The following is a 25,134-nucleotide window of genomic DNA, read 5'->3' on the forward strand; positions in this document are numbered from 1 at the left end:
TAATTTTTTTTAAAGATAATGGAAAAAAAATAATATATATATATATATATATATATATATATATATATATATATATATATATATATATATATATATATATTTAAACACTGACAGAGACCATTTTACTGCACAATGAGCATTAGGACAAGATGAGACAGTAGCCTTGGAAAATGTATAACTCTTCTTCTTTTTTGTGGCGGGTGGCAACAAGCGTTAAGGCGCATTACCGCCACCTACCATGTTGGAGTGTGGACTAGTTTTACCTCCCCAACATATAGACGAACACAAAATAAATAAAAATAAATAATTGAATTCGTAAATAAACAAATTCAATTATTTGTATAAGTCATGTCTCTTTCGAACAATGGAATAGATTTCCAATCCCATTGGAAAATGCATTTGAACGTCCTTTAACTCCAGGTTTCATGACTCTTGTGTGAATTCATGGCATGCTCTACTGATTCCTTGATTTCACAGCTATCACATAGCCCTGAAGGGTGTTTGCCTGTTAAGGGCAGTGTTTGGTTCAGCTCTGTGTGGTCTTTGTCGAATAGATGGCAATCCGTTTTTCCCACGGACCCTTAACGCACCAGTAGACGAGACGACAGGACAACATGGCGGCTGCTGGGGGCCGACACCACGGAGAAGGTGGCAGAGCGACGAAGCGACAGAAAACTGAGGCGGGAGGAATGACGACGGTAAGGGTTTCCTGCTTATCCTGAGAGTTATTGTGCTGCTGCGTTAAATGTGTGAGGTTTTGCTTTTGCAAGAGATTGTTTTAGATTGACAAAGTAGTGCTAATATCGCTGCTAGCTAAAACGGAGAAGCTAACTAGCTAGGTTAGTTAACAGACTCCAACCAGTCGTTCTTTAACGCTACGTCGGTCAGGTGTATATGCAATTACGTTGATGCGGTCACGGAATGTATCTAATTCTGTAATTAAATAGCTACTCGATGATACGTTGCTGCCCTTGTGCACGTCTATGAAACATGTAGAAGTTCATATAACGTGCAAACACAAATAATTATGACTTTTCACGTTAGCGTTCATGATCTGAGTTTCTAACGATAATCTTCTGTAGTCTGATGAATGTTGCAAGACATTCTGACCGGGGCTACGATGTGCTCACGTTGAGCTGCTGCTCCATGCCACTTCCATCGGCGGTGGACGCATTGCACGGTCTCACAAGCATGATCTTGTGTGTTTCATTTCCAGGAGAGCTCCGATGACCCTCACAAACCGCTGCCCTCCCCGGTGGTGCACATCAGGGGCCTGGTGGATGGCATTATGGAGGCCGACCTGGTGGAGTCCCTGCAGGAGTTTGGGGCCATCAGGTAATATCAGACCCCATGAGATCCTGTTTGTCTGACGTGCTCACAATATTGAATGTGTTCTTCAGTGGTGCTATAGTCACACTTCTCGGTTTCATGGCCCCTGTTTCATAACCTGTTACAGGCCCTCACAGACAGCAATGTGTGGAGCCAATGTCACCCAATGGAGGTGTTGACTGTAGCGGTTAGGGCTGCAACCAAGGATTTCTTTCAGAATCGATTAATCTGGCGATTATTTTCTCGATTAATCGATTAGTTGTTTGGTCTATAAAATGGTGAAAAATGTTGATTGTTTTTGCCAAAACTCCAAGATGATGTTTTGTTTTGTCCACACACCAAAAATATTCAGTTTACTGTCATGGAGGAGCAAAGAAACCAGAAAAAAAATAATCACATTTAAGACGCTGAAATCAGATTTTGACATTTTTTTCATAAAAAGTACTTGAACTAATTAATCGATTATCAACATAGTTGGCGATTAATTTAGGAATCGGATATACTAATCGATTAACTGTTGCTGCTCTAGTGGCGGTTATGTGAGAAAACGGTTAACACATTCAGCAATGAAAGAGCACTGCTGGAATCCAATATTCACCCACTAATTAATTCTAGCTTACTTTTCCAAGTTTTTAGTCTGCACGATGCTTCAATTTCACTAATTATTTGACTTGTCTGGGTATGTAGCATACACGCATACATATGGCTTATCTGAGCTTTTCTGTTAGAAACAGCTGCCGTTTGTTTTTATTGGGGACTTTGTTGATTGCAGTGAAAGTCAAAGTCTAAACAATGCGCTGTTTAAATGTAATTATTTGTAATCAATAGTAGTATAATTTTCAAGTTTAGTCAAGTTGCCATTGATTTGAAATTGTTTTGTGAAAGATGCATTTTATTAGCAAACATGATTCAGGGATTATGTATGTAGGTCCTGTAATTTGGGATTTTTTGAAAATATTTATTTACAGTTATGTGGTTATGATGACCAAGAAGCGCCAGGCCCTGGTGGAGTATGAGGACATGAATGGCTCCTGCAATGCTGTAACATATGCCGCAGAGAACCAGGTTTACATTGCAGGTCACCCTGCCTTCATCAATTACTCAACCAGCCAAAAGATTTCCCGGCCAGGAGACTCAGAAGACACGCGGAGCGTCAACAATGTGCTGCTGCTGACCATCATACACCCAGTCTATCCTATCACTACGGTAATATGATAATGAAAACAAGCCTTGTGTGCAGTGACATTGCCCCCCCCCATCCCAAAGTATGTGATATTGTGTCAAAGTGGATACATTACTGTATGATTTTACATGTAAGGCAGGATAAATAATTGAGTAGGAATTCAGTAAGAACTGAACTTAAAGCTTTGTTTTTAGTTTTCGATAGGAGACATTCTTTAAACTAGCTTTATGAATAATAAAGGGATTAGATTATTTTATTTTGTTGCTGTTTAGCTGGAGGTACTGGTGTCAATATATCCATCAAGCAGTGTCTATTTCTCTCCAACTGCATTTCATTATGGGGAGGAGTGATACCAATATTGCTGTATAGAGAATATGGGTTGGACTCAATTCTTTGTTTAACTACTGAGTTAATGCTGAGCTCTGTCTGCTGACAGAGTACATCAGGACTACATCAGGACTACTATATAAATATATCTGTGTGCTTCTATAGGATGTGCTCTACACCATTTGTAACAACTGTGGTCCTGTACAGAGGATTGTCATCTTCAGAAAGAATGGGGTTCAGTCCATGGTTGAATATCCTTTTAAAGATTGACATTGTTTAATTGGCCATGTTCTTCTGTATTTGTACACACTTTGATTCCATAACAAGCTGATGTTTAATTATACTTTTGAACTCAGAAAACTGACACCTCCCCTTAACTCGCTGCTGCCACATTTGATTCAGTTCAAAGTGCCCAGAGGGCTAAAGCCTCTCTGAACGGGGCCGACATCTATTCAGGCTGTTGCACTCTAAAGATCGAATATGCCAAGGTGAGTGTCTGGCAATATCTATTCAACCTTTGTACCTGGAGAATTAAAATGAAATGTTACTGAGAGGAAACCAGTATTCATTCTTTTGTAATGCGGTCCTATCCACAGCCAGCACGACTTAATGTCTTCAAGAACGACCAAGACACGTGGGACTACACAAACCCCAACCTGAGTGGCCAAGGTAAGATGCAGTCCCCAACCCCTTCCTTTTCCCATTTTGCTTCTTTTTTTCCTCTCATGCCACTGTATGGGATGGTTAGGGTTCTCTGCCTTCTGGGGTACTGCCTTTGATCACATATGAATGGTTTCTTCACCGTTCACCATGCTGCTCAACTCTGTGTTCATAGGCAGTATTCCTGCAATGCCTTCACAGTCTTTACACTGCAGGCTCAAAGTAAGGGCATGAGGAGCAACCTCATAGGCAGCCAACCTCAATTACAGGCTTATGCATGTAAAAAGCCCAATGCACACGTCACAGTAGCATATGTGGGCGCACCACTCTTCTCATAGTTTCACATTCTGTATAGAGCATGCCACAGCTGCACAAATTCATGTCCCTGCCTGCTATCATCCAGTTAACACTAGAGACTATCACACCTGTTGGCATTCTTTCAAACATAGTGGAGATTTTATCATAGATTATATTAGACATTGCACCAGCCAGCTGAAATGACTTAAGAGACTACTAGACATGCCTCTGGTTAAAGGTCCCATGAAATGACCCTGAGATGTGAAATGTTTGCCAGGGTTTGATGTGCTGTACATATATTTCTGCATTTATTAACAGCACAATGAACACTGTCAGTAAGTGTCACTGTCAATATTGATGATGGAACAAGAGATATGGGGCACAGAACATTCTGCATTTTATGGGACCTTTGATTTAGAACACTTCATAGCACCTACTTTGTTTAGCAGCTTTCAAATCACTATTTCATCAACGGGTATATGATATTTTTGGCTGATGAGCTTAGTAGAAGATAAAGAGATGGTGTGTGTGTAGGAAGTGGAATTAGTTTTTTAAAGGTAAGGATTACATCTTGAACTATTAGATGTTGACTTGATATTCGCCAAAACAATAGGTTTAAAAGTCAATGTCATTGCATTCCTGTAAACTGCAGGAGAGGAGCTTCATCAGCCACTTGTCACACGATGGATCAATGATTGCAGGGTAGCTGGAAAAAGAACATTCAGTAAATGTGCTAGGACACTGATGGAGAAGACAGTACGGCAGTTCACAGTAGTAAACATTTTCCGTAAACTCTTTGTGGATAACAATAGAATTTTACTGGTGTGTTAAACCTACTCAATTACCTTTTAACGTCGGACACTGTAAAAATTGTATTTGTTGTAACAAAATTATGTACACTGCAAGTTTCATACAGGGGTTTGAGATATTGTCCTCTTCAGACATTTCTTGGTTTTGGTTTGTGCTGCCTTATGAGCCAGAGGTTCTCCTTGTGTCCTCACTGTGCAAACTCATACAGGCTTACCCCAACTCCCAAGGCTACAGTATAACAGCACCTACAGCTAATGTAAATCAGCTCTGTGACATACAACGGACACAGTGGGTCAACAAACACCGGAGCACAACCTCAACTCAGTACTTCCTTATTCCAAGTCCATCATCACCCCCATCTCCACCGCCTGACATGGGAATCCATTTTATTTTTGGTGGTGGACAGTAGCCACCATTTCAGTTTCAGGGTGAGAAATATTCCAAGGCCACTCGAAAAGACACCTTGCATATCCACCACAGACTGAAAATATATTGATAAGCCTCTACAGCCACCTCTTTACAGCACATCTACAGAGCCCCAAGGAGTCACCAGTTTTGACACAAAACATTGATGATGAGGGGGGGAGTCGGGCGTGTGGTCGTTGCGGCTGCGCCTCCTAGCCCTTGGGATGTGCCTGCCATAACACAAGCACAGGGAGCAACAGAGGAGTTTTCAGACAAACTCAGCCCGACCAGGGAACAGATGACACCACATACTGGGGCAGTAAACAAAAAAAGAGGCCATTCTCTTTTTCGCTCATCTCTCCTGTCCTGTGCCGAACACAACATGATAACACAACAAGCTGAATATCCACGACAACACACAGAACTGAACCGCCATGACAGCACATCATCACGCAGATATTCCAGATGACTTTTCACTTTGCAAGTGGCTGACAGCTGTTACAATCAAATAAGGAAGCATCATGTGAATGCCCATTTTTACATGAGAAGAAACATCCAAAGGGGGGCCCATGAAGACACAAGCATCAAACACCTATCAAGCATATATGCACAGAGGCAAACAGATTTAAAATCCTTTCCCAAAGCTTTCTACATTTATGGACTCTGTTTTTTCCCCTATGCCTTCCTACCTATTTCCCTCCTCTCTGTGCTGTTCATGTATTGTTTCAGCATTATTTCATTTACTTTTTCCCTTTTTTTTGCACTGGCCCGTAGTGATGCCTTTAATGCCTCCCGTGTGATGCAGGTTTGGCTCAGTGTGTCTGTGGACTGACAGCTCACTCAGACATGGTGCAAATGTCCTGCTTTGTGGTCAGACGGTAAGCTGGAAATGAGCCTCTAATAGCAACTTTCAAAACAAACCGGCAGCAAGTCAAATCCAAGCATGGACCATGGATATACTTTTCTCTGGTGGTGGGGATGCAAGGAAGGAAAGAAGAAGGAAATGACTGAGAAGGGGCAATGAGTTGAGGCTGGAATCAGAGGTTGGCAGGTAGCATCCTTGCTGAAGACTGCCCTCTACCTGCCCACTGTGTCCCATGTCTGGTGCTGTAAGTACTTCAAAGAAATGAATGAATAATCTGACTTTATGATTGAAATGTAAAGCTATGTGGGCTTTGTTTCACATGTCAGTCATTTTAGTCTTAAAACTTTTGAGCCGCTATTTTAATACAATAAAGAAGTAGGCCCTTTGTAACGCCAGCAAATAATAGATGTAATTAATCTAATCAACAATCTAAAAATTGTCATTGAAATTTTGTTTACAACTATAGCTAAAATGTACAAAGAATTTAATACATTTATGGCTGTCTAATTATACTACTTTGTGTCAGCACCTTCGTATCTAGGTGAATGAGTGGCTCTTTTCAGAGGTTTAGTTTTCTTAACTTTAACCTATAGTTCAAATTTAGTTGTGACAGGAGTGTTTGGAAAGCTGCACATGGATTTCCTGTGCAGGATCATCTAAGATTTAAATGTAGGCTTTATTTTACAGATTTGGATTTTAGTTTTAGCACTATTACAATGTTGTTTTCCTACCTGGTGGTGACATATAATAGTGTTACCACTGGAGGTTTTGTTTGCTGTGGGTGTGTGAGGTTGTGGGGTTATTTTTATATCCCGGTGTGGACTTTAACTTCATTGCACCCTAGACAAACACTAACTATAACCCAGACAGAAATTATGTTTCATCAAACTCTTGTGAACTAAATTTGGATGTTACTATGTTACTTGCCTATAGGCCGCTGTATTTCTGGAAGGTGATGAACCTGCTGCAGTGTAAAACTATTGTGGTCCAGATCTGTTGTTGGCTCTACATTAAACTAATAATGTGCTTATATTGACTAAGCAGCACCTTCTGAGGGTAGTTGAAGCTAAAATGCTGCATCCAATACATCGTGAGAAACATTTAGCGGCACAACAGAGTTTTTTGAAATTACTTCTTGGTGTGCTTAAAAAATTAGTGTCGATTAACAGTTCACACTCAAACACGAACAATGGTAGAGAGTCGTGAGGCAGAAAACCTCACTAACTATAGATCAGACTGAAAAATGTAACCTTATTGTGACTTTCCCTGTTAAAGTAAACGTTAAAGTTGGCAAATGGGTTTTTACAGTAAAATGCAGAGTCGATGGCTGATCTGCTAAACTTTAAGAAAGGGCCCCTACTAACAGTGGTGAACGTTGATGCAGATAATTCACATTGGGTTTTGTTAAATGGAGCTAGTGGAAAAGTTTATATGCATATGTATATATACAAAGTTGACTTATGAATAATGTCAGTGCTTTTTTCTCTAAATTAATTTAAGCCAATCTACAATTGTTTTATTTCCCCCCCATTCAGTGTAAGTTTAGTCCAAATGCTTGATGTCTTGTCACTTCTGATGTTAAACCTGTGTCTTATCCTGGTTTGTTGTCACAGTTTCCAATAAAAAACATGCTTAGACTGCAGGTGCTGCTTAAAGCTCTTATGCAAATTTGAATATTTGATCTTCCATTTGAATGTTTGTGTCATAATATTCTGGGCTATAAAGAAATGCTTGAAATGCCAAATTTATTCTTTGTTATGTTAATTTTGGATTTGACGTGTGTATGTGTACCTGAACAGATGCTGATGGTGAAGGCAATTGGAACACTTCACAAGGTGTGTGTGCGTGTTTGTACTAGGTTGGCAGATAGGAGGTCTTGAAAGCTATCTTTCGAAATCACTGTTTAAAAATCTCCATTATGTCACATTTGATTACAAAAATAGAGCCTGCAGACTTTTTTTTGAACACTCAAGATGTCAGGACTCTATGTTGCATGTCAATCACAGTCTTGCCCTTTAGCACATATTAGCTCATGTAATTTAATGTTTTGAAAGGCAACTCGTATTTTACCATTTTAGATCCCAATGGCAATCACAACAAACGCCAGAGGCAGCCTGCTCTTCTAGGAGACCACCCACCTGATTATGGTAAGTATTTGACAAAGAGTGTGGTCTCACATTAAGAATAATGGATCACATTTCAATACTGTATCTGTACCTCCAGTTTTTTTTCTTCTCTTTATTGTGGCCCTCAAGGAGGTCATCATGGCTACAATGACGACAGCTACGGTCCCCCTCCTCCCCACCGCATGGGGCCAGGGATAGGTGGTCGTGGTCGTGGTAGCCAGCGTTATGGCTCTTGGTACGGACCACCACCCCCCGAGTACGGCCCTCATGCAGACTCCCCAGTTCTTATAGTGTATGGCCTTGAGCCTTCCAAGATCAATGCTGACAAGGTCTTCAACATCTTCTGCCTCTATGGCAACGTAGAGAGGGTGAGTAAAATAAAGCCAACGTGCTTTGGAGCCTGAGTCGTTGCTTAGCTGTAAGACCCAAAATATTGAATGCCATATCCTCCTTTACTTTAAATTACTGAAGTAGGAATGGTAACAAATTGCACTGCTCATTGAAGTGATGAATCAAGTTAGTATGAGATCAAAGCTGATGCTTCCACTAGTACTCGATCAACAAATTGTACATGATCTTGTTTTGTGTATAGTGAAACTTGATGCGTCTCTTTTAGGTTAAGTTCATGAAGAGTAAGCCTGGTGCAGCAATGGTGGAGATGGGAGACTGTTATTCTGTGGACAGAGCCATAACTCACCTCAACAATAACTTCATTTTCGGAGAGAAACTCAGTGTTTGGTAAGAAGAGCTACAAAGAAAAGAAAAATTCCAAGAAATCTCTCACAACATAGAAGATTCAGTGTACAGAGCTATAGATACAGACGTATGACCTCTGGCTGTCTTTCTTTGGCAGTGTGTCCAAACAGCAGGCTATCGTGCCAGGACAGTGTTACCAGTTAGAGGACAACACCAGCAGCTTCAAAGATTTCCATGGCTCCCGAAATAACCGCTTCACCTCCCCAGAGCAGGCTGTCAAAAACCGAATCCAGCACCCCAGCAACGTCCTGCACTTCTTCAACGCTCAGCCCGACATATCTACAGAGATTTTCAACCAGGTAGAGAAAGCTCCTAGTATCCTGTCTCTGAATGGTAGATTTTGTCCTTAACACCATCTCAAATTTTCACTGGTGTCTCCTTTTAGGTCTGTGATGAACAGGGGATTAAGAGCCCCACAAGTGTGAAGCTGTTCACTAGAAAAAGTGAGTAATGAGTTTTTTGTCATGAATTTTATCAAAGAACAAGGATAATTGTTTGGCTAGTTTTGGTTTTTTTTATTATATATATATATATATTGGTAAATTGTATGTAGTTGTTGTGTTGGTTATGCTGAAGCTGTTGGGTGGCATTTATTAGGTAGTGGGTGATCTTGAAAGCCATACAGATCTGTTCTGTACAGTGCATTAGCACACACTTAAGTGTAATCCATTATGGTAATCTAATCAAACGTCTTGTTTGGCACAAAAGGTGAGCGAAGTTCATCTGGCCTGCTGGAGTGGGAATCCATCAATGATGCTATGGAAGCCCTCGCTCTGATGAACCATTACCAGATGAAAAACCCTAGTATGCACTCATCTCATTACATCAACATAACATCGTGGGTTTAAAGGCTGGTGGTGTTGTTTTTACGATATATTTTAAAGCCTTCATAATGTCTTCAATTTTTAAATGTATATTTTGTCTATCTGTTACAGGTGGGCCTTACCCTTACACACTGAAGCTGTGTTTCTCAACCACACACCATGCCAACTAAATACTCTCCCGTCAAGCTATTTGTAATGTTTTGTGTCTTCGCATAGCGTACAGCAGTTCAGTTGTCACATCTGATTAACCATTCAAGCAGTAACAACAAAACCTAGGATTGATGTGCTTGAGGGGGAAGCTAATTTAACTAAATAAAATGGTTTTGTACCATTTTATTTAACTTTTACTGTGCTTTTTCAATAAGTTTTTTTGTATGTTTACACAACATTGGATTTAAATTGAATTCCCCACTACCCAGAAATAACATTTAAATGGGGACCTCTGGTTTTGTTTTTGAATGAAGTTTATAGTCACCATTATGTGAAGACAAGTCTTTATCTTTTAGTAAACACTACTGACAATATTGCTTTGGCTGGGATTACTTAATTATCTAGAAGTTTCACTTCCCACATATCTACATCAGGAGAAGACACCAGCCTGCATCAGACTGGCCACAACCATTCTTGCTATGAATCGTGATCTTAAAATTGCCTGTGTTGAGCCTATGCTGCATTACAGGCCACACTATATTATGTCACTATTGTTGGAATTATATATATTGGCTGTTAGCCCTCCACCTAACTATTCTCATGTTATTTAGAGCTAGAGTCCTTTTCCCCACAAGAGGTGAATGTTTTCTTATTGACATCTTGAAAGTACACATTTTTAGTTGAAGCCTGAGCACAACAGCTGCATTATTTCACTCAATGCAGTTTAGAATAACTAATAACCAGGTCATTGCATTACAACACTTACAACAACCTGTCTGGTTTTACTTGTTCAGTGTGGCCATTCCAAAGTTGTCATATACTGACTATCCACAGTACTAAACTGGCAATCAGACTGTGGTGAAGTTAGTTCTAGGCTGGGTATTCCACAGTCATTCCCTGTAAACGTTGTGGCAGTTAATAGTGTCATCCAGTGTTAGCAGTAGGACAACAAGTTATCTCACCTCGGAGCCGTCACCCCAGTACTTTATAACTGGGACCATCAAAAGTTCCTGTATGCGTGGGAGATAACTACATTATATATTAATTCATATTTTAAAATATAAGACCAACAAAATGCAGTCAGTCCCATTTCTAGTAGAGTTTATACAAAGCAGCATATGTTTTGACCAGTGGGCCACGTGGCATGGATACTATTGAACAAAAAATGTTTTCTTTTTTGGATATAAATTTGCACAAACTACACCGAGCACTGCAATCCAATAAAATGAGGTTCGTTCTACTTGTCCAGTGTAGTAAAATGATAGGATATGGGTCAGTGGGTCTTTTCAAACGGGGAATCACTGACGGTCCCTCAATGAAAACCCTGTGGCGAAGGTCGTGTACGCCACACCCGAGTGAATGTCGGAAGAATACCTGAACCAAAGCTAAACTTCACAGCGGTCACCCCAGTGGTCTAAATAATATCGTGTAGCCGCACATTGCCCCGACCACTGACCACTGACCACTGACCGGCACCAGGCTGTCGCCGTGTCGCCGTGTCGTCCCTGGCCCACACCAGACGTTCGATACCCAGAGAACCGGCCCGACTCGAGCGAAGACACACGAGACCCAAAGAACTACAACTCCCATGTCGCCCAGGGGCCCTGTGGCGTAGGTGTTTCCGGTGTCCTATGACATTTTACTTCCTTCCACACGGACCGACGCGAACGAACCCGATGAGGCAGACGTCGCTAACTTTTAAATGCCGTCGCCAACGCTCGCGTCTCGTTAGCTGTGCTCCGGTCTAACTTCCGTCGTGAAAGGAACCCGCGGCATGTGGCGGCTCGCGGCGGAGCATTGAACAGCAGTTGTCCGGACGCAGAGCGCTACGTGTAGGCCTCCGAGGAAAGTTTGGTCGAGGGCCTGTAAACAACATGTCGTCCGCCTCGCAGTCCTCCTCCCGACGGCAATGGTGCTACCTCTGCGATCTCCCCAAGATGCCCTGGGCCATGCTGTGGGAGTTCAGCGAGGCCGTGTGCCGGGGCTGTGTCAACTACGACGGGGCGGACCGAATAGAGCTCCTCATCGAAACGGCCAGGCAACTGAAAAGCACGCACGGCGTCCTGGACGGCAGGTCCCCCGGTCCGCAGCCGGGCAAACCCAGCTCGTCCGGGCCCGTGGAAGCGGGGCGGCAGCATGGAGAGCGCGCAGACAGGGGGAGGGGTGAGTACGGGATGTCCGCTCGCCTCCCCAACGGCCTGCACCGAGCCGAAGACGTAGCCCTGTCCGAGAGCAGCCGACAGAGCCCGAACACTCGTCGGGCCATTATAGCTGGGGCCGTTCCCAGTCTTCACGGCACCATATCCCAAGCGTTGATAGCTCAGGGGTTGGTGGCTGCCCCTCATGGGCTTTTAGCCCCGTTGTCTGGCTCCAGGGCTGGGGCTGCACCCCTTGCGCTCTCAGCTGGCACCCTAATGGGTGATGCTGGAAGAAGACAGGCCATGTCCCTTGGAGTGGGAGCTAGCACCTCTGCCCTGGTGGGTATAGACCCTGCACTGTGGAGGAACAATGAAGTGATAACGGAACTCAACGAGATTTCTCGCAGTCGGGTCGAAGGCTGGCCAAACCGCCCCAAAGCAGTCCGCGATGTGCTTGTTGCCCTCAGCAGCTGCGTCCCGTTTAATGTGCGCTTCAGGAAAGACCACAACCTGATGGGCCGCGTGCTGGCCTTCGATGCCAGCACAAGCCCAGAGCTTGAGCTCAAGGTGTTTGTTGAGTATCCCGCTGGGTCTGGAATGATCTTCTCAGGCGTCCCAGACCTGGTGAGGCAGATGTTCCGTGACTCGGCCAAAGATGCAGGTAAAGCGGTGAACTCTGGGCTGCGATATGTGGAGTACGAGAAGCGGCAAGGCACAGGAGACTGGCGTGGGCTGTCTGAGTTGTTGAATGATGGCGTGCGCATGTTTAAAGAGCCCCCAATCCCAGAGGTTCTGCCACAGCCAGACTCAGTGTTGCCCATGGCAGCTGCTGGACGCCCAGTACAAACGAAGAGCACAAGTCGGCGCCGCAAGGCTTCTCCAGGCTCTGAGAACGGAGAAAGCGAAGGGAGGCCTGATCACCCGGCAAGAGAGCCCTGGCCCAGAGGCGCTTACTCGGGCATGGAACCACTCCCTGGCATGGCTGCCCCTCCAGAGGGCCCGCCCCGTTTACACAGCCAGCCCTCACCAATCTCAGCACTCATGGGAGTTGCAGACAGTCTGAGCTCCAGTCAGATGGCCAGAGAAAGCCCCAGCATGTCCACAGCCCACTCCTCCTCAGCTGGGCGTCCCACCAGCAGCAGCCCCTCCACCGCCTCCACCTCAGTCTCCCAGGCATCCATGGGGCAGGGTTTAAATGCGGTGGGGCCGAGCAGCAACACCACTGCTGGGGAGTCGTCAAGCAGCGCTCAGGGCACCCTACTCTGCTGCACCCTCTGCAGAGAGCGCTTGGAGGACACTCATTTCGTCCAGTGTCCATCTGTCCCGCACCACAAGTTTTGCTTCCCATGTACCCGGGGATTCATCCGCAGCCAAGGTCAAGGGGGGGAGGTGTACTGCCCCAGTGGGGAACGCTGTCCCCTGGCTGGATCCACCGTGCCTTGGGCCTTCATGCAGGGAGAGATCTCAACCATCCTGGCCGGAGACGGAGATGTGACGGTAAAGAAAGAGAGCGACCCTTGACGTCTCCATCTCGTTGTGGTAAATGGTAAGATGGTGAGAAAACCTGCATATGGATTTTCTATGTCTTGACCATCCTCTTCCTTTTACAGGTGAAGGTATTAATTTGAAGAAAACTAACTGGAAAAAGACAACGAAATTGAGACGTTTATGACGTAAAACCCCTCATCGGGATTGTAAAAAAAAAAAAAAAGCAGAATCAGTGTCACCAACAGCTGAAGCTGACTGCTTGACTTGAAATTGCATGGTAGTAGACCAGAGTATGGTTAATATGTAAAACAGGTCCATTGTTTTTAGCTGATATTTTAACACTCACGCTACCATTGTCCCAAAAATCAGCATTGATGTTACATTAATGTCATTGTTTTCCAAACTATACAACAACATACACAAAGGTGAAGAATGTCTTAAATTATTGGCAGGAATAAAGGGGCGATTATAACTACAGTCACAATTCCATGCCAACTCAACAAGGGCCTGCCAGTTTACCTCATGGATTTCATTGAAAAAAAATAATGTACAAACTTCACTGAAATTCAGAGGGCCTTGTAAAATCCTATAGCTCTACTCCAAACACTTTTAAGTGATGATTTTTTAGAAGTTTTACCTTTTTCATCAAGTTGATTACCAATTGGTTATTTTTCACTGGATTGGTTTTTAAATGTGTACTGAACATCAAGACCCCACTAAGAACACTGTACAACATGAAATGGTTGTTGCTGAATGTTTACAGTAAAGACTAACTGAACCACTGAACTCAAATGCAGTTTACAGTACCCAAATGAAGAATCATGAATTTTCAAATATGCATGCCTCCACTAGTTTTCACTTCCTTGCAACCCCAATTTGATTCTGTGTAGTTTTACTACAGTTCTATCATATGTAGTCATATGGTTATGCAAAAAAGTGGAGTGCCACAGCTCCTGCTAAATATAGCTTCAGAGCCAAAAAACAAACATGTTTTATGATAATCTGACTGTATATTTTTCTAAGGATTATTTTAATTTGTTTGAATTTTTTATGAGAAGTGTAATAGAAACAGATGTTATATTCTGTCATCTAATATTTTTTTGGAAATAGCCTAAATGAATTGAGTTTTTGCCACACGATTGAAGCAATATCAGCACCTGTCAAACCAGTTTTTCTGAAGACTCTCCTGTGGCTTAAGGACGATGCAAAAAGCATTTTCACAATTTTCAGCTTTTTTTAATAGACCAAACAATTCATTGATTAATTGAGAAAATAAACAGCAGATGAATCAATAATGAAAACAATCAAGCCCTAATCGGAATTGAAGCCACATAATCAACACTAAAGTCTTAATGGTAAGTGTGTCATCTGTCGTGGTCTGGTGGATGCTGATTTGTATAATGTGACAATGTCCTCCTCTTTCTGCCCACCTCTCCTCTTCTCCCCGTTTTCCTCCTCACCCCAACTGGTAGAGACAGATGACCGCCCACAACTGAGTCCGGTTCTGTCACAGAGTTCTTCCTCTTGTTAAAAGGGAGTTTTTTCTCTCCACAGTTGCCAAGTGCTTGTTCATTGTGGGATTTGTTGGGTTTTACCTGTAATATTGTAATATTGACCTCACTATGTAAAGTGCCTTGAGACAATGTATGTTGTGACTTGGCGCTATTCAAATAAAATTGAGTTGAATTGAGAAAGATCAGTCTCAATAATTATAAAAAAAAAAATGTAAATGCAAACAATTGAGGTGTCACTTCTCTAAATTGAAGCTCAATCCAAGTGTTTACCTGCTGACTCGCATCAGGACCTCGGCTCTGGTTTCTGTGACCAACTAACCATTATACTTTGTGTATTGTATAATGACTGGTAGTTCCCTGGGTCAATCTTCCCTGATGTGAATATTTGCTGGTTTCCTCTGACTTCTATGATACTGAGCTCAACATCTGTGACCTTTGAACTGTTGCATGGACAAAACAATATATTTGAATGTCAACATGGGTATTTTCTGATTGTTAAAAAAAAATGGACAAAACTACTCAAAGTAGCAGACAAAGTAGTCAATAATTGAAATAACTGTCAGCTGTTCTCATGTACTGTATTGGATATTGGAGACACTACTCTAATTTAAGACCACATTTTCTAAACTGGTGCACACAAGCATGATTCCATGAGGACCAAAGTAAAGGCTCCTCATGCAACTTAAACCAAATGCGACTAACTTAACCTTAAATAATATCACTGCTGTTTGTGAAGAAAGTTGGCCATTATTGCAATTTCTTTTTTTAAATGTTCCCAAATTCTTATGCATACCTTTTCTTCTTTTTCACCAGTGGATCAAACACTTTGAAAGCACTTCCCTATTATCTCAAGCAGAGGTCCTCTGGCGGCAGTTCATCATTTGTGCCTCTGAAAACAGAATAACTGAACCTCAGGAGGACAGCGACACACACACACACCAACCAACACGAGAGCGAGGAGGGAGATGGCTGTCTGTCGGGGCTTGTATCACCTCTGAAGGATGAGCTGCAACAGCACGACCTTACGTCAAGTCCCGACCACATTTCTGCAGTGCAGCAGGCGCCTCTCGCCAGGCCTCGTTTTAAAGCCCAGGATTGAAAGCACACACTTGTTTTTTTAAGAATGTCAATTGCTTTTGTCTTTCATTTGTGTTTTTGGTATATAGGTTGCATACTACTCAGATGGGTCACAGCGATATTGATCGATGGTTTCACAGAATCATGCAATTATACAAAAAACATGAATGTTCTAAATGTGGCAAAACCATTGTCCTTAAAGCCAAGGATTACATTTTTTTTATCCCATCATACGTCTCGTAGGTATTCTCCCTGTATTGTTTGTAAAAATGTGAATTTACTTTCAATATGGCTATGTAATTTCTATTTTTGATACAATACAAAATTATATGTATTTGTTTATAGTGATAAGAAGACCAAAGATGGCTTCATGCGCAATGTAATTTTACTGTATTGTAGCTGTTTATGCTGTATTCACTGATAACATTGGCATCAGTCACTAATTTGTTCATCTATCAGATGTAAGCTTGTTTTCTCTATTTACCTTTTGAATTGTATGTATGATAAAATAATTAGCAACACATTTTTCAATGGTTAACCTACATACACTTGTGATCTTAACAGGTCAATTCTACAATAAATTCCAACATAGTTATTGGCTGTAGCTGGTTTCTTTTGCTACTGGTTTGAATCGCATGAACTTCAAATTTGCAGCACATTATTGAAACGTTGGCATTTTTTAACATGGAACTTTATTGCTCAATATGAAAATACCATCAAAACCCAACAATGTATGGGGTCTATGAAAATGGAAATGTGTCAACATGAAGACAATTGGCATTTATCCCTTGACATGAAGTTTAACAGTTTTGTAAACAAGCTGCTTGGGAGTGACAAAGTCCACAATTAATTCGAAAGTCACCTCCACTCTGTAACATGCATGACTTGATTAAGAAAATGACAGTAAACAACACAACCCCAACGGGTGAGCTAATGGACATCAGCTTTGCTTCTGTGTAAACATCATACAATAGACAGTGGTGTAAATCCTTAAGTTTCTTTACATGTGGTTATATTTATAATCTTGTTCTTGCCACTTATTTGATTAGAAGGAAAGAAAAATGAGCTATCATCTATGAGACGTCTCCTGCAACATGTTGGTTCAGATGGGGCAGCCGGTGTCTCCCAAGGCCTCCTTAGCTCCCTTCAGTGTCTCTTGCTTCACACACTTCCAGTAGCCAGAGAAGCCGTTCTGAGGCTGCACCTGAGGGCAGGACAGAGTTAAACACAGCAAACACACTGGGACAAATTAACATTCAGAGGAAGCAAACTAGGGCTCGAAAAACCATGTAATGCATAACAGGTCCCTCATAGAAGTGTGTCCAAAGTGTTTGTTCCTCGTTATTTTCAACAGCAGTCAGATTTAATATCCACTTCATGACTTCATGAAACAACTTCAGATGTAAAAAATTTCAAACAAAAACTATCTAAAAATGATGTTTGGCCTCACCTTCAGCCCTCGCAGGACTCTGTCTTTCATCACACCAAGGAATTCCCTATGGCTCAGACAGTTGTCCCCATCCATATCAAAGAGTTTAAATACAGTGTCCAGGACATTGTCAGACAGATTGTGTCCTGTGGCGATCCTCACAGCTCGCTTAAACTGGGCTGCAAACACAAGTATGGAAATGTCATCTACTATACAGAAGTAGTGTGTGGAGTATACTGCCATAACCAGAAGAGAGTTAGTACCCATTCCAACAGGACGGTTGGCTTCGGTGACCATTTTCATTGAAAAGGCAAAGTCCTCCAGATTGTTGGTGAACAGGCAGAAGGCTTTGAACTCATCAAATGTGATACTCTGCATGACAAAATTTGTCAGTTCACTTTTATGTGACATTAAAGTGCATTTTCACAGAATTCATGTCGTAGCCGACAGTGGCAGAGGGGATGGAGAGTCTTCGTACCTGGCCGGCCGGGATCTTCTTCCTCACGTTTTCCCAGTAGACTTCATTGTCTTCTTCATTGGTGTAGTGTAGCAGCCACTCTGCAAAGTCTTCTCTTCGCATGGTGTCCATACCTTTGGAAAACTGCAGGAACTCCATCTCCTGGACTTCAGCCTGCAGGTCCACCATGAACCTGAGGGACACATGGTTTACTGGAAATGTGATGCTGTGACTCTTGCCGGGCTTTGTGAGCAAAGCCATTCTTTAAAATTAAGTTTAACATTGTGAGTCAAATACAAGTGAAAGTAGAGGTTAAAAATCCCTGTTTTCCAAACTTTCCTTTAATTTCATGGATATATTATATTACTTTAAATATAGATGATGTAGTCAATAATCTGATTAATACGAGGGAAAATGATGATAGTGATTGTACATCAGTTTAGTTTCTCTTCTGTACCATCAGTAAGTTAGTTTTTATTCCAGACATCAAACCTCAAAACGTTTACTTGTATATTTACAAGTTAACCTGAATTAAACTGCTTTTCTTCATCCACTTTTGCCACGTGTGGAGTGGAGGTCATTGTGATATGTTTTTATTTCTTTGACCCAATCACAATCCTCTTAGGTGAAGCTAACCCCAGGATGCAGCAATGGTGCCCCTGCAAAAATAGTGTTTTGGTGGAACATTTCGCAGCGTAGGGAGGAGGAACTGTCACTACAATTTCTAATTCTCCCACAAAGATAACACCAAAATAAACAGTAAAAGTCGTATGTAGACCGTGTGATTCTATGACTAATGCTTTGTTGGACATGCAGCCAATGGAAGGCTTATATCTACAGTCTACAGACTTGGAGTTAAGACAATGGCTGCTGTCGAAAAGGAAAACAAATGTCCTTTCTTAACCACTTGTCTTTGACCTTGATGGAAAACATGATAAGGTCAAGGAAAGATGTGAAGGAAAATTGGTTAGGACAACTGCATTGCTAAAATCTGACTGCACTTACACTGGGCTATATTATACAGCAAATTTTATTGACGTGGAGTTGTGCTTCACTTTAAATGTTGCTGCCAAAAGGAATTGTGGGATGGCATCTTCTGTCCTTTGGTAAAGTAAGGTCCAGTGTATCCTATGCTAAAGGAGATACGCATTTAGAGAATCCAACCAACTCTATTTATGGCTGCCACTTGGAAACTTCCTTTTCCAATTTCTTACCTTTGGAACTCCTGGTACTGCAACTTGTTTTCTCCATCCTTCCCAAAGAAGTAGGCCTGTAGCGTTGTGTTCACACCCCCCCCTTCCTCTGCTGGTTTCTGAAAAAACAGTGTATTACTGTGTTTTACTAATAAAAACAGAGTAGCCAGACATTAAACTGTACAAGTGGTGCTGAATATGTTCAAAATCATGAACAACTGCCCTTTTAAGGGAATGTGACTACTCACCTCTGTGCTCTCCTTAGGAACTCGGATTTTACTTTTCCTAAGAATTTTCTTGAGCTTCAGCAGCAGAAAGAAAAAATATTTTATTATTATTGTTAACATTTAACCATAGAAAATAAAAAAACATTTTCTGAACTGGATTTTTTTGGGGGAAATGTGAACATACACCCCTCTTCTCTTATGTACCACAAACAATTAAGAAAAGGGACAAAAGAGAGGAGAGTTTCACTGATCAAATCAGAGATAAGACCTTCATCAAAGTCGCACACAACAGAGACTCGAGCAGATGAGAGTCCATGCACTTTTATTGAACAGTTTAGGCCTCTGCACCAAGTCACAAAAAACACAAAAACACAAAAAAATACAACACAAGGTGCATGACTTGCCAACATGCAGCCGACTAGCCCAGGCCTGACCATCATAGAGGACGAGAGGCAGACATTGTGAGTGTCCTTAAATGAATGGACTAAACTGAGGAGCTGACTCAGGCTGCAAACACATAACAGATGAGACTGGCTGTGAAGCTGTCCCTCACCTTCACATGGTTCCATGACTCCATACTTACAACTTTGGAAGCATCAGTGCTTGAGGCAGCATTAAAGGTGGTAATATTTTGAAATTTAAGTGCACACACATTGACATGTGAACTAACAGAATTACAATTCTCTGTGTATAGTATATCTTAAAAAGATTATGGATGTTAAACACGAAGCAAACTGTGTTATGATCAATATTCCTTCTATTTGTTCCTATGCCTAATCATCCTGATATGTAAGAGCTCTTACCTTGAGAAATTCCTTTTTGTCCACATGCTCATTGCCATCAACATCAAGCATTTTGAATGCTATGTGAAATCCTGTGTGCGGCTCTGCAACAGCAATACATCGAAAGTTATCTGGACTCAATCTGGTTTTCTAAATATCCACAACTTCAAACAAAATCAATCGTCAGGAGCAGTGTTTTTAGTGAACAAAACACAATCACACGAAATCATATGCAAATCCATAACTGGGATTATTACTCAGTGATGAATCTCTAGAGTTAGGGCAGAGTCCAAGGTCCGGGGATGTACGAGTGACTTACTGGTAAGGATAGTGAGCAAGAACAGGTACTCTGTGTAGGATATCAGACCTGCAAGACAAATAATTGTATGATAAATTATTCTGTGGAAAAAAGATAACGAGGAATGTATTGAATGAATGAAAATAAATGATGTGCAAACATCCAGAAGTATGTTTTTTCCTGTTGAGGTCACAAATATAATCTCATGTCAAATGTGACCTGTATTAAATCACAACAGAGTAAAGACTAACTATGTGAACAGATGTAGATACATGGTTTTAGGTCTGAAGCTCCTATGAATTAACTCCACAGAGATCTGACGAAAGATTAATAACTTACCATTGTCTCCTATGTTTCTGAACAGATCATTACCAGCCCGCGCTTTAGAGGCAGTGACCAACATCTTATTTACTTCCTGGAAATATGCCAACAGGAGACAGACGACAGCACCTTTAGCCCAAACTAACGACTGAGCTCTACATGTGCAGTGAGTGTGAGATGCAACATACCTGTGTTGTTAGCATTTTCTTCTGCAGCTTTCCTACAAGAAAAAAAACAACAAACAGCAGTAGATCAACATTTAATGTGAAATGATTCCATGCACCTTGGTCTTATATGTCTGCGTGTCTGCAGGGTTTTGGGGTTCAAAATACCAGATTTCAATACATTTTGTTTTACACTACTACAGAGGCTGATAGCACAAACAACAGTTGGTGTCGAGATATGGATCCAAGAAAAAGAAATCACCACTATTTGTGTGATAAGTAGGCCTACACTGTTTGTTAAATGTCTCACAGTATGCATTTCTATCACTACATACTACTACTACTACAAGTCAAGAGGGACAGTCTGGGACTAAAAAAGGGCCCTGGACTTTCCCCCCCAAACTGACCACCACTAACTGTGAAGATTGACACGTAGCACCAGAAGTATTGGCAAATTTCGCTGTTTGCTTGATATGCGGTCTGATATGAGATTGTAACCAGTTCTTGAGCAATTTTGACAGGGACGGATGGGTGTGAATATGGATGTTGGCTGGGTTAAATGACAGGATCAAAATAATTGCAGTAATTCATTTGTCTTCATTCATTTTACTTAAGTGTTGTTCAGGCTGCGATTTGTTGACCGGACAGCTAGCGCGCCTTCTAATTTGTCGGCGAGTGAGGTTTACCCACTGTTACACGCGCACATCAAAACAAAGCTTGCAAGAAGGAAATCGCCCATATACCAGCCTGGCCGACGGGGGGACTTCTCCAGAACGTCCAGTCCGCCCCTGCAAGTCACTAACAATGTGTTTCATCTCTCCCAAACTTGTGTTCTTTTTCTGTCCCTTCTCTCTTCCCATTTCCCTCCTCTCAACCCAACCGACCGTAGTGTGGTTGTGTTGGGCTTATCATCCTGTTAAAATTGTTTTTTTTCCTCTCCACTGTGTTTGCTCATTGTCGTAACTGTTGCTGTCGTCAGTATAATAACATCAGGTCTTTAGTGACGCTCTTGCTCTGTAAAATAGGATATTTCAATTGGTAGTATGGCACATATACATACATTTTAATTGAGTTGATGTATTCACAGATCTATAAAATAATCTGTGCAGTTTACAATATTTGAGTAAAAGTATTGTTGTATACATCTGGGTAACATTTGTAAGTGATGTTTCATGAATTTAAATGAAAGCAAATTGCAATTCACAACCATGTTATATCTATGATTGGATCAAATTTTTCAGGTCTAATGATAATAAATGAGGCAGTATATTTTGTAATGCAGCATTTTCATATTTTCACTCATCCCTCTATGATATTGCAGGCAACCTCATTGTTTAATCCACATTACTTATTTGTTGTTGATGTTGGCTGATCAGGTACTTTTATGAATCTATTTCAATAGCATTCTGTATTATTATTATTATTATTAATAATTATTAATAATAATAAAGTTCATTTATGCCAGCCTCTCTTTCTCTCTCTGCTCCATGTCTCGATGGAATGTTTTAGTTGCAAACATGGACTTTTCTCCACATATTTCCACAGCACCTCACTATTTTCATTTGAATCAACATTTGAATTAGAACTAAATTTGCCATGGCCAACCTCTATCCTGCCTTCTCTTTGTTGCTCTCCTGCATCGTATCTAGGACACATGTACAAAAGGTGTTGGACTGAACACTCCCCCTGAGCAGAGTGACACTCCGCGCTGTCACAACATGCAGCAGCTTACGGTCCACATTCTCCAGCATGACGGAGTACAGGAAGTCCCTCGGGGTCATGTATGGCTCCTGCTCGTACACCACGGAGGCGAACGTGTTGAAGCGGATCTTTCTGGCCGAGAGAGACGGAGCAGCAGCAGCAGCTTCCTGGAGCAGCACCGGGGACAGAAGGACCGTGAACAGGATGAGCATTTGGCTTGATGACGGGTGAACACCACCGCATTACGCATGCTGTGTCGTTGGCTGGTCACTGGGGGGCGTCGTTGTAGCCAAAAAGCGTCCACGCCCTTTTCTGTTGCTCTTACTGACATTTCGCGACATGTTTCTGTTTTGGGTGTTCAACCTGACATACACTTCATGTGCGGACTCACCTTCCGTCCCTCGGCGTGAACGGCGAGGGGCAGCGTCCAGTTGTCGGCATGATATTGGTAATAACAGATGAGGCCGGTTCCTACGACAGAGCCCACAACAGCAGGGCCGACGGTGCGACGGACAGGTGGACGCTTCAGAGCCCCGGGGATCCTCACAGCGCTCCTCAGCACAGCAACGACCTTCACCCAGTTGGCCATTTTCAGGAAGCTCGATCGCTAGATGGGTAAACTCAAGGGCTTCCGTAGCTGCGCTATGTGGGCAGGGCCACGCCCCCCACTGCGCATGCTGAATAACAGGTCACGTGACGGTCACGTGACGGCCGCGCTCCCAGGGAGCGGTCGAAATGTCCTTCCTGTGCACGATTGCTTGGGTGAGGTCGAATGGTCCTTCTGATCTACGATTCCTATCCAGGGCCGGTTCTTGGCATAGGCGACATCGGCCGAATGTCAGGGGGGCGCCTCAAGGATGACTTCTTTTTTTTTTTTTCGACAGACAGAACCGTGAACAGGAGAACAACACGCCTTTTGTCGTGATTGACACTGTCTCTCGTTGATGCGTCCCAGCTGCAGCTTCTCCAGAGCTAGGATCAACTGTTTATTAAAAATGTATCATTGACATGTCCAAATTCAACACTGCACTTTCTTGGCCCATAAACAACAAGTGTGACAGACACAATAATCTTGCAAGATTAGTAAAATGTATCAAGCAGTGGAGAGTTCATGCCCTTATTTATAAAATGTATGTCTGAATATTATCTTCATTTCTTTGAGGATCACAAAACATATGTATGATGGGGTAAATAAATGAAAATCATAATGCTAAAGGAGATAGTAAAGGAAGCATTGAAGCTCCTGTCCTATGCAATTAGAGAAATCCGAACAGCTCTTATCATGGCTGGTGATCAAATACTTCCGTGTCACTTCACGCAGAACGAAGACTATACACACACACACTCTTGCTTGGTGTCTTTTCATATGATGATCACATGATATATGATTGGTAGGTTAGCTTATAATAGACATTTGTTGATAAAAAGTAGTACTGATTGTACATTGATATTGCAAAAGTTAATAAATTCTGAAGTTGTTTTGTGTTATTTGAATGTACATTGTCATATTGGCTGGTGTTCGGATTCACACCTTCAGTTCACTCCATAAATGCTCATATCTACCAGATATGAACATTTTGAGTGAACACCTTTAATTCTTGAGACTGAATTAAGGATTTAATTATTGGTCCCGGTTTCTGGGTGGTGCCCCGTTGCTATTAACATTGATTAATAAACTATTGATTTTCATAATTCATAATTATCTTTGAATTATGTTATTGCTGATAGCCAAATTATTCCAAACCGATGCACAACACGAGTCACCTGCAAGATTTAGGAAACTTCCTAAGCCAATATGACAATTCGACCTCACCCGTGGTCTTTGTGAACCCAGCAGCCTGAATGACACCCAGGACCTACAAGTGAGTGAGCAGCCACATTGTGGACGAGCCCACGACTTTTGTTATGAAGGGCAGGGAGGCAGCAGCAGTGGTTGAAGATCAAATGAATCTGCTTTGTCTCAGTGAGCTCATTGTCATTGAGTCATTTACACTTCATGGCAGGGGGCCTGTTCTCCAGTGAAATTAAACTGCAATAAAACAGAGGAATTCATTTAATTTATGACAAACATACAATAACATTTTTTGGGAAAAACGTATTTAAGGTCATTACAGAGAGATATGATAGGCACTCGGATCCTGAACGTTTCTCTGCAGCATAACAAACTCGCACATGCTTTGGAAATGATTCACTGCTTTTACCTTACATAAAAATATCTTTAATTTGTCTGTAAATAGGAACATTTTCTTCTTTAATCAAAATTCTCAAATGGATGCAGATTTGGTCTTATTTTCTACAATGTTTAAACAGGCACTCATCAAATCTCATAACGGAGAGCTGCAGATGACTGCATCAGTACTTTTTATAAATATTTCATGGCATGGGTGTAGCTGTAGCAGCCCTTTGGGCAATAATCTACACAGTATTACTAAAAATGCCCCAACACATAGCCTTATCTAAAGGCTGCTTGACAATGTCTTAGATATATTGCAAATTGTGATCAATCAAACACTAAAATCACATTTCAAGATTACTCACGGGATATTCTACTCATATGAACTCTCATAGTAACACTACAATGCGGCCATCAACCTTGTACTGTAAACCTACAGA

At 41.9% G+C, this 25,134-nt stretch overlaps 3 protein-coding genes across 5 annotated transcripts; 2 read left to right on the top strand and 1 right to left on the bottom strand.

The window, feature by feature from the left end:
* The first annotated feature begins 532 nt into the window (after positions 1–532).
* On the top strand, positions 533–10,106 carry LOC118301454 (heterogeneous nuclear ribonucleoprotein L-like). 2 transcript variants are annotated; one of them, XM_047330624.1, is made up of 14 exons: positions 533–698; positions 1,217–1,335; positions 2,439–2,535; positions 3,005–3,090; positions 3,231–3,327; positions 3,436–3,508; positions 7,676–7,711; positions 7,955–8,023; positions 8,132–8,370; positions 8,619–8,740; positions 8,856–9,057; positions 9,144–9,201; positions 9,467–9,562; positions 9,694–10,106. In XM_047330624.1, the coding sequence occupies exons 1-14, from the start codon at positions 615–617 to the stop codon at positions 9,750–9,752; spliced, it is 1,437 nt and encodes a 478-aa protein (XP_047186580.1). In that variant the 5' UTR covers positions 533–614; the 3' UTR covers positions 9,753–10,106. The 2 variants fall into 2 exon arrangements, with proteins under 2 accessions (XP_047186580.1, XP_035482867.1); XM_035626974.2 differs by having other exon boundaries at positions 545–698; positions 2,298–2,535.
* A 1,256-nt stretch (positions 10,107–11,362) lies between these two features.
* LOC118301453 (interferon regulatory factor 2-binding protein 1) lies at positions 11,363–16,544 on the top strand. 2 transcript variants are annotated; one of them, XM_035626972.2, is made up of 2 exons: positions 11,363–13,424; positions 15,686–16,544. In XM_035626972.2, the coding sequence occupies exon 1, from the start codon at positions 11,607–11,609 to the stop codon at positions 13,389–13,391; it is 1,785 nt and encodes a 594-aa protein (XP_035482865.1). In that variant the 5' UTR covers positions 11,363–11,606; the 3' UTR covers positions 13,392–13,424; positions 15,686–16,544. The 2 variants fall into 2 exon arrangements, with proteins under 2 accessions (XP_035482865.1, XP_035482864.1); XM_035626971.2 differs by having other exon boundaries at positions 11,363–13,416.
* Positions 16,545–16,622: 78 nt separating this feature from the next.
* micu2 (mitochondrial calcium uptake 2) lies at positions 16,623–23,228 on the bottom strand. The gene is made up of 12 exons (XM_035626975.2): positions 22,913–23,228; positions 22,553–22,688; positions 20,845–20,876; positions 20,675–20,750; positions 20,357–20,404; positions 20,059–20,141; positions 19,277–19,330; positions 19,050–19,147; positions 17,857–18,028; positions 17,642–17,750; positions 17,400–17,557; positions 16,623–17,153 (listed from the first exon to the last, which is right to left on the bottom strand). The coding sequence occupies exons 1-12, from the start codon at positions 23,108–23,110 to the stop codon at positions 17,052–17,054; spliced, it is 1,266 nt and encodes a 421-aa protein (XP_035482868.2). The 5' UTR covers positions 23,111–23,228; the 3' UTR covers positions 16,623–17,051.
* Between the last annotated feature and the right edge of the window lie 1,906 nt (positions 23,229–25,134).

The sequence above is a fragment of the Scophthalmus maximus genome, chromosome 2, assembly GCF_022379125.1.
Source record: "Scophthalmus maximus strain ysfricsl-2021 chromosome 2, ASM2237912v1, whole genome shotgun sequence".
Taxonomy (NCBI): domain Eukaryota; kingdom Metazoa; phylum Chordata; class Actinopteri; order Pleuronectiformes; family Scophthalmidae; genus Scophthalmus; species Scophthalmus maximus.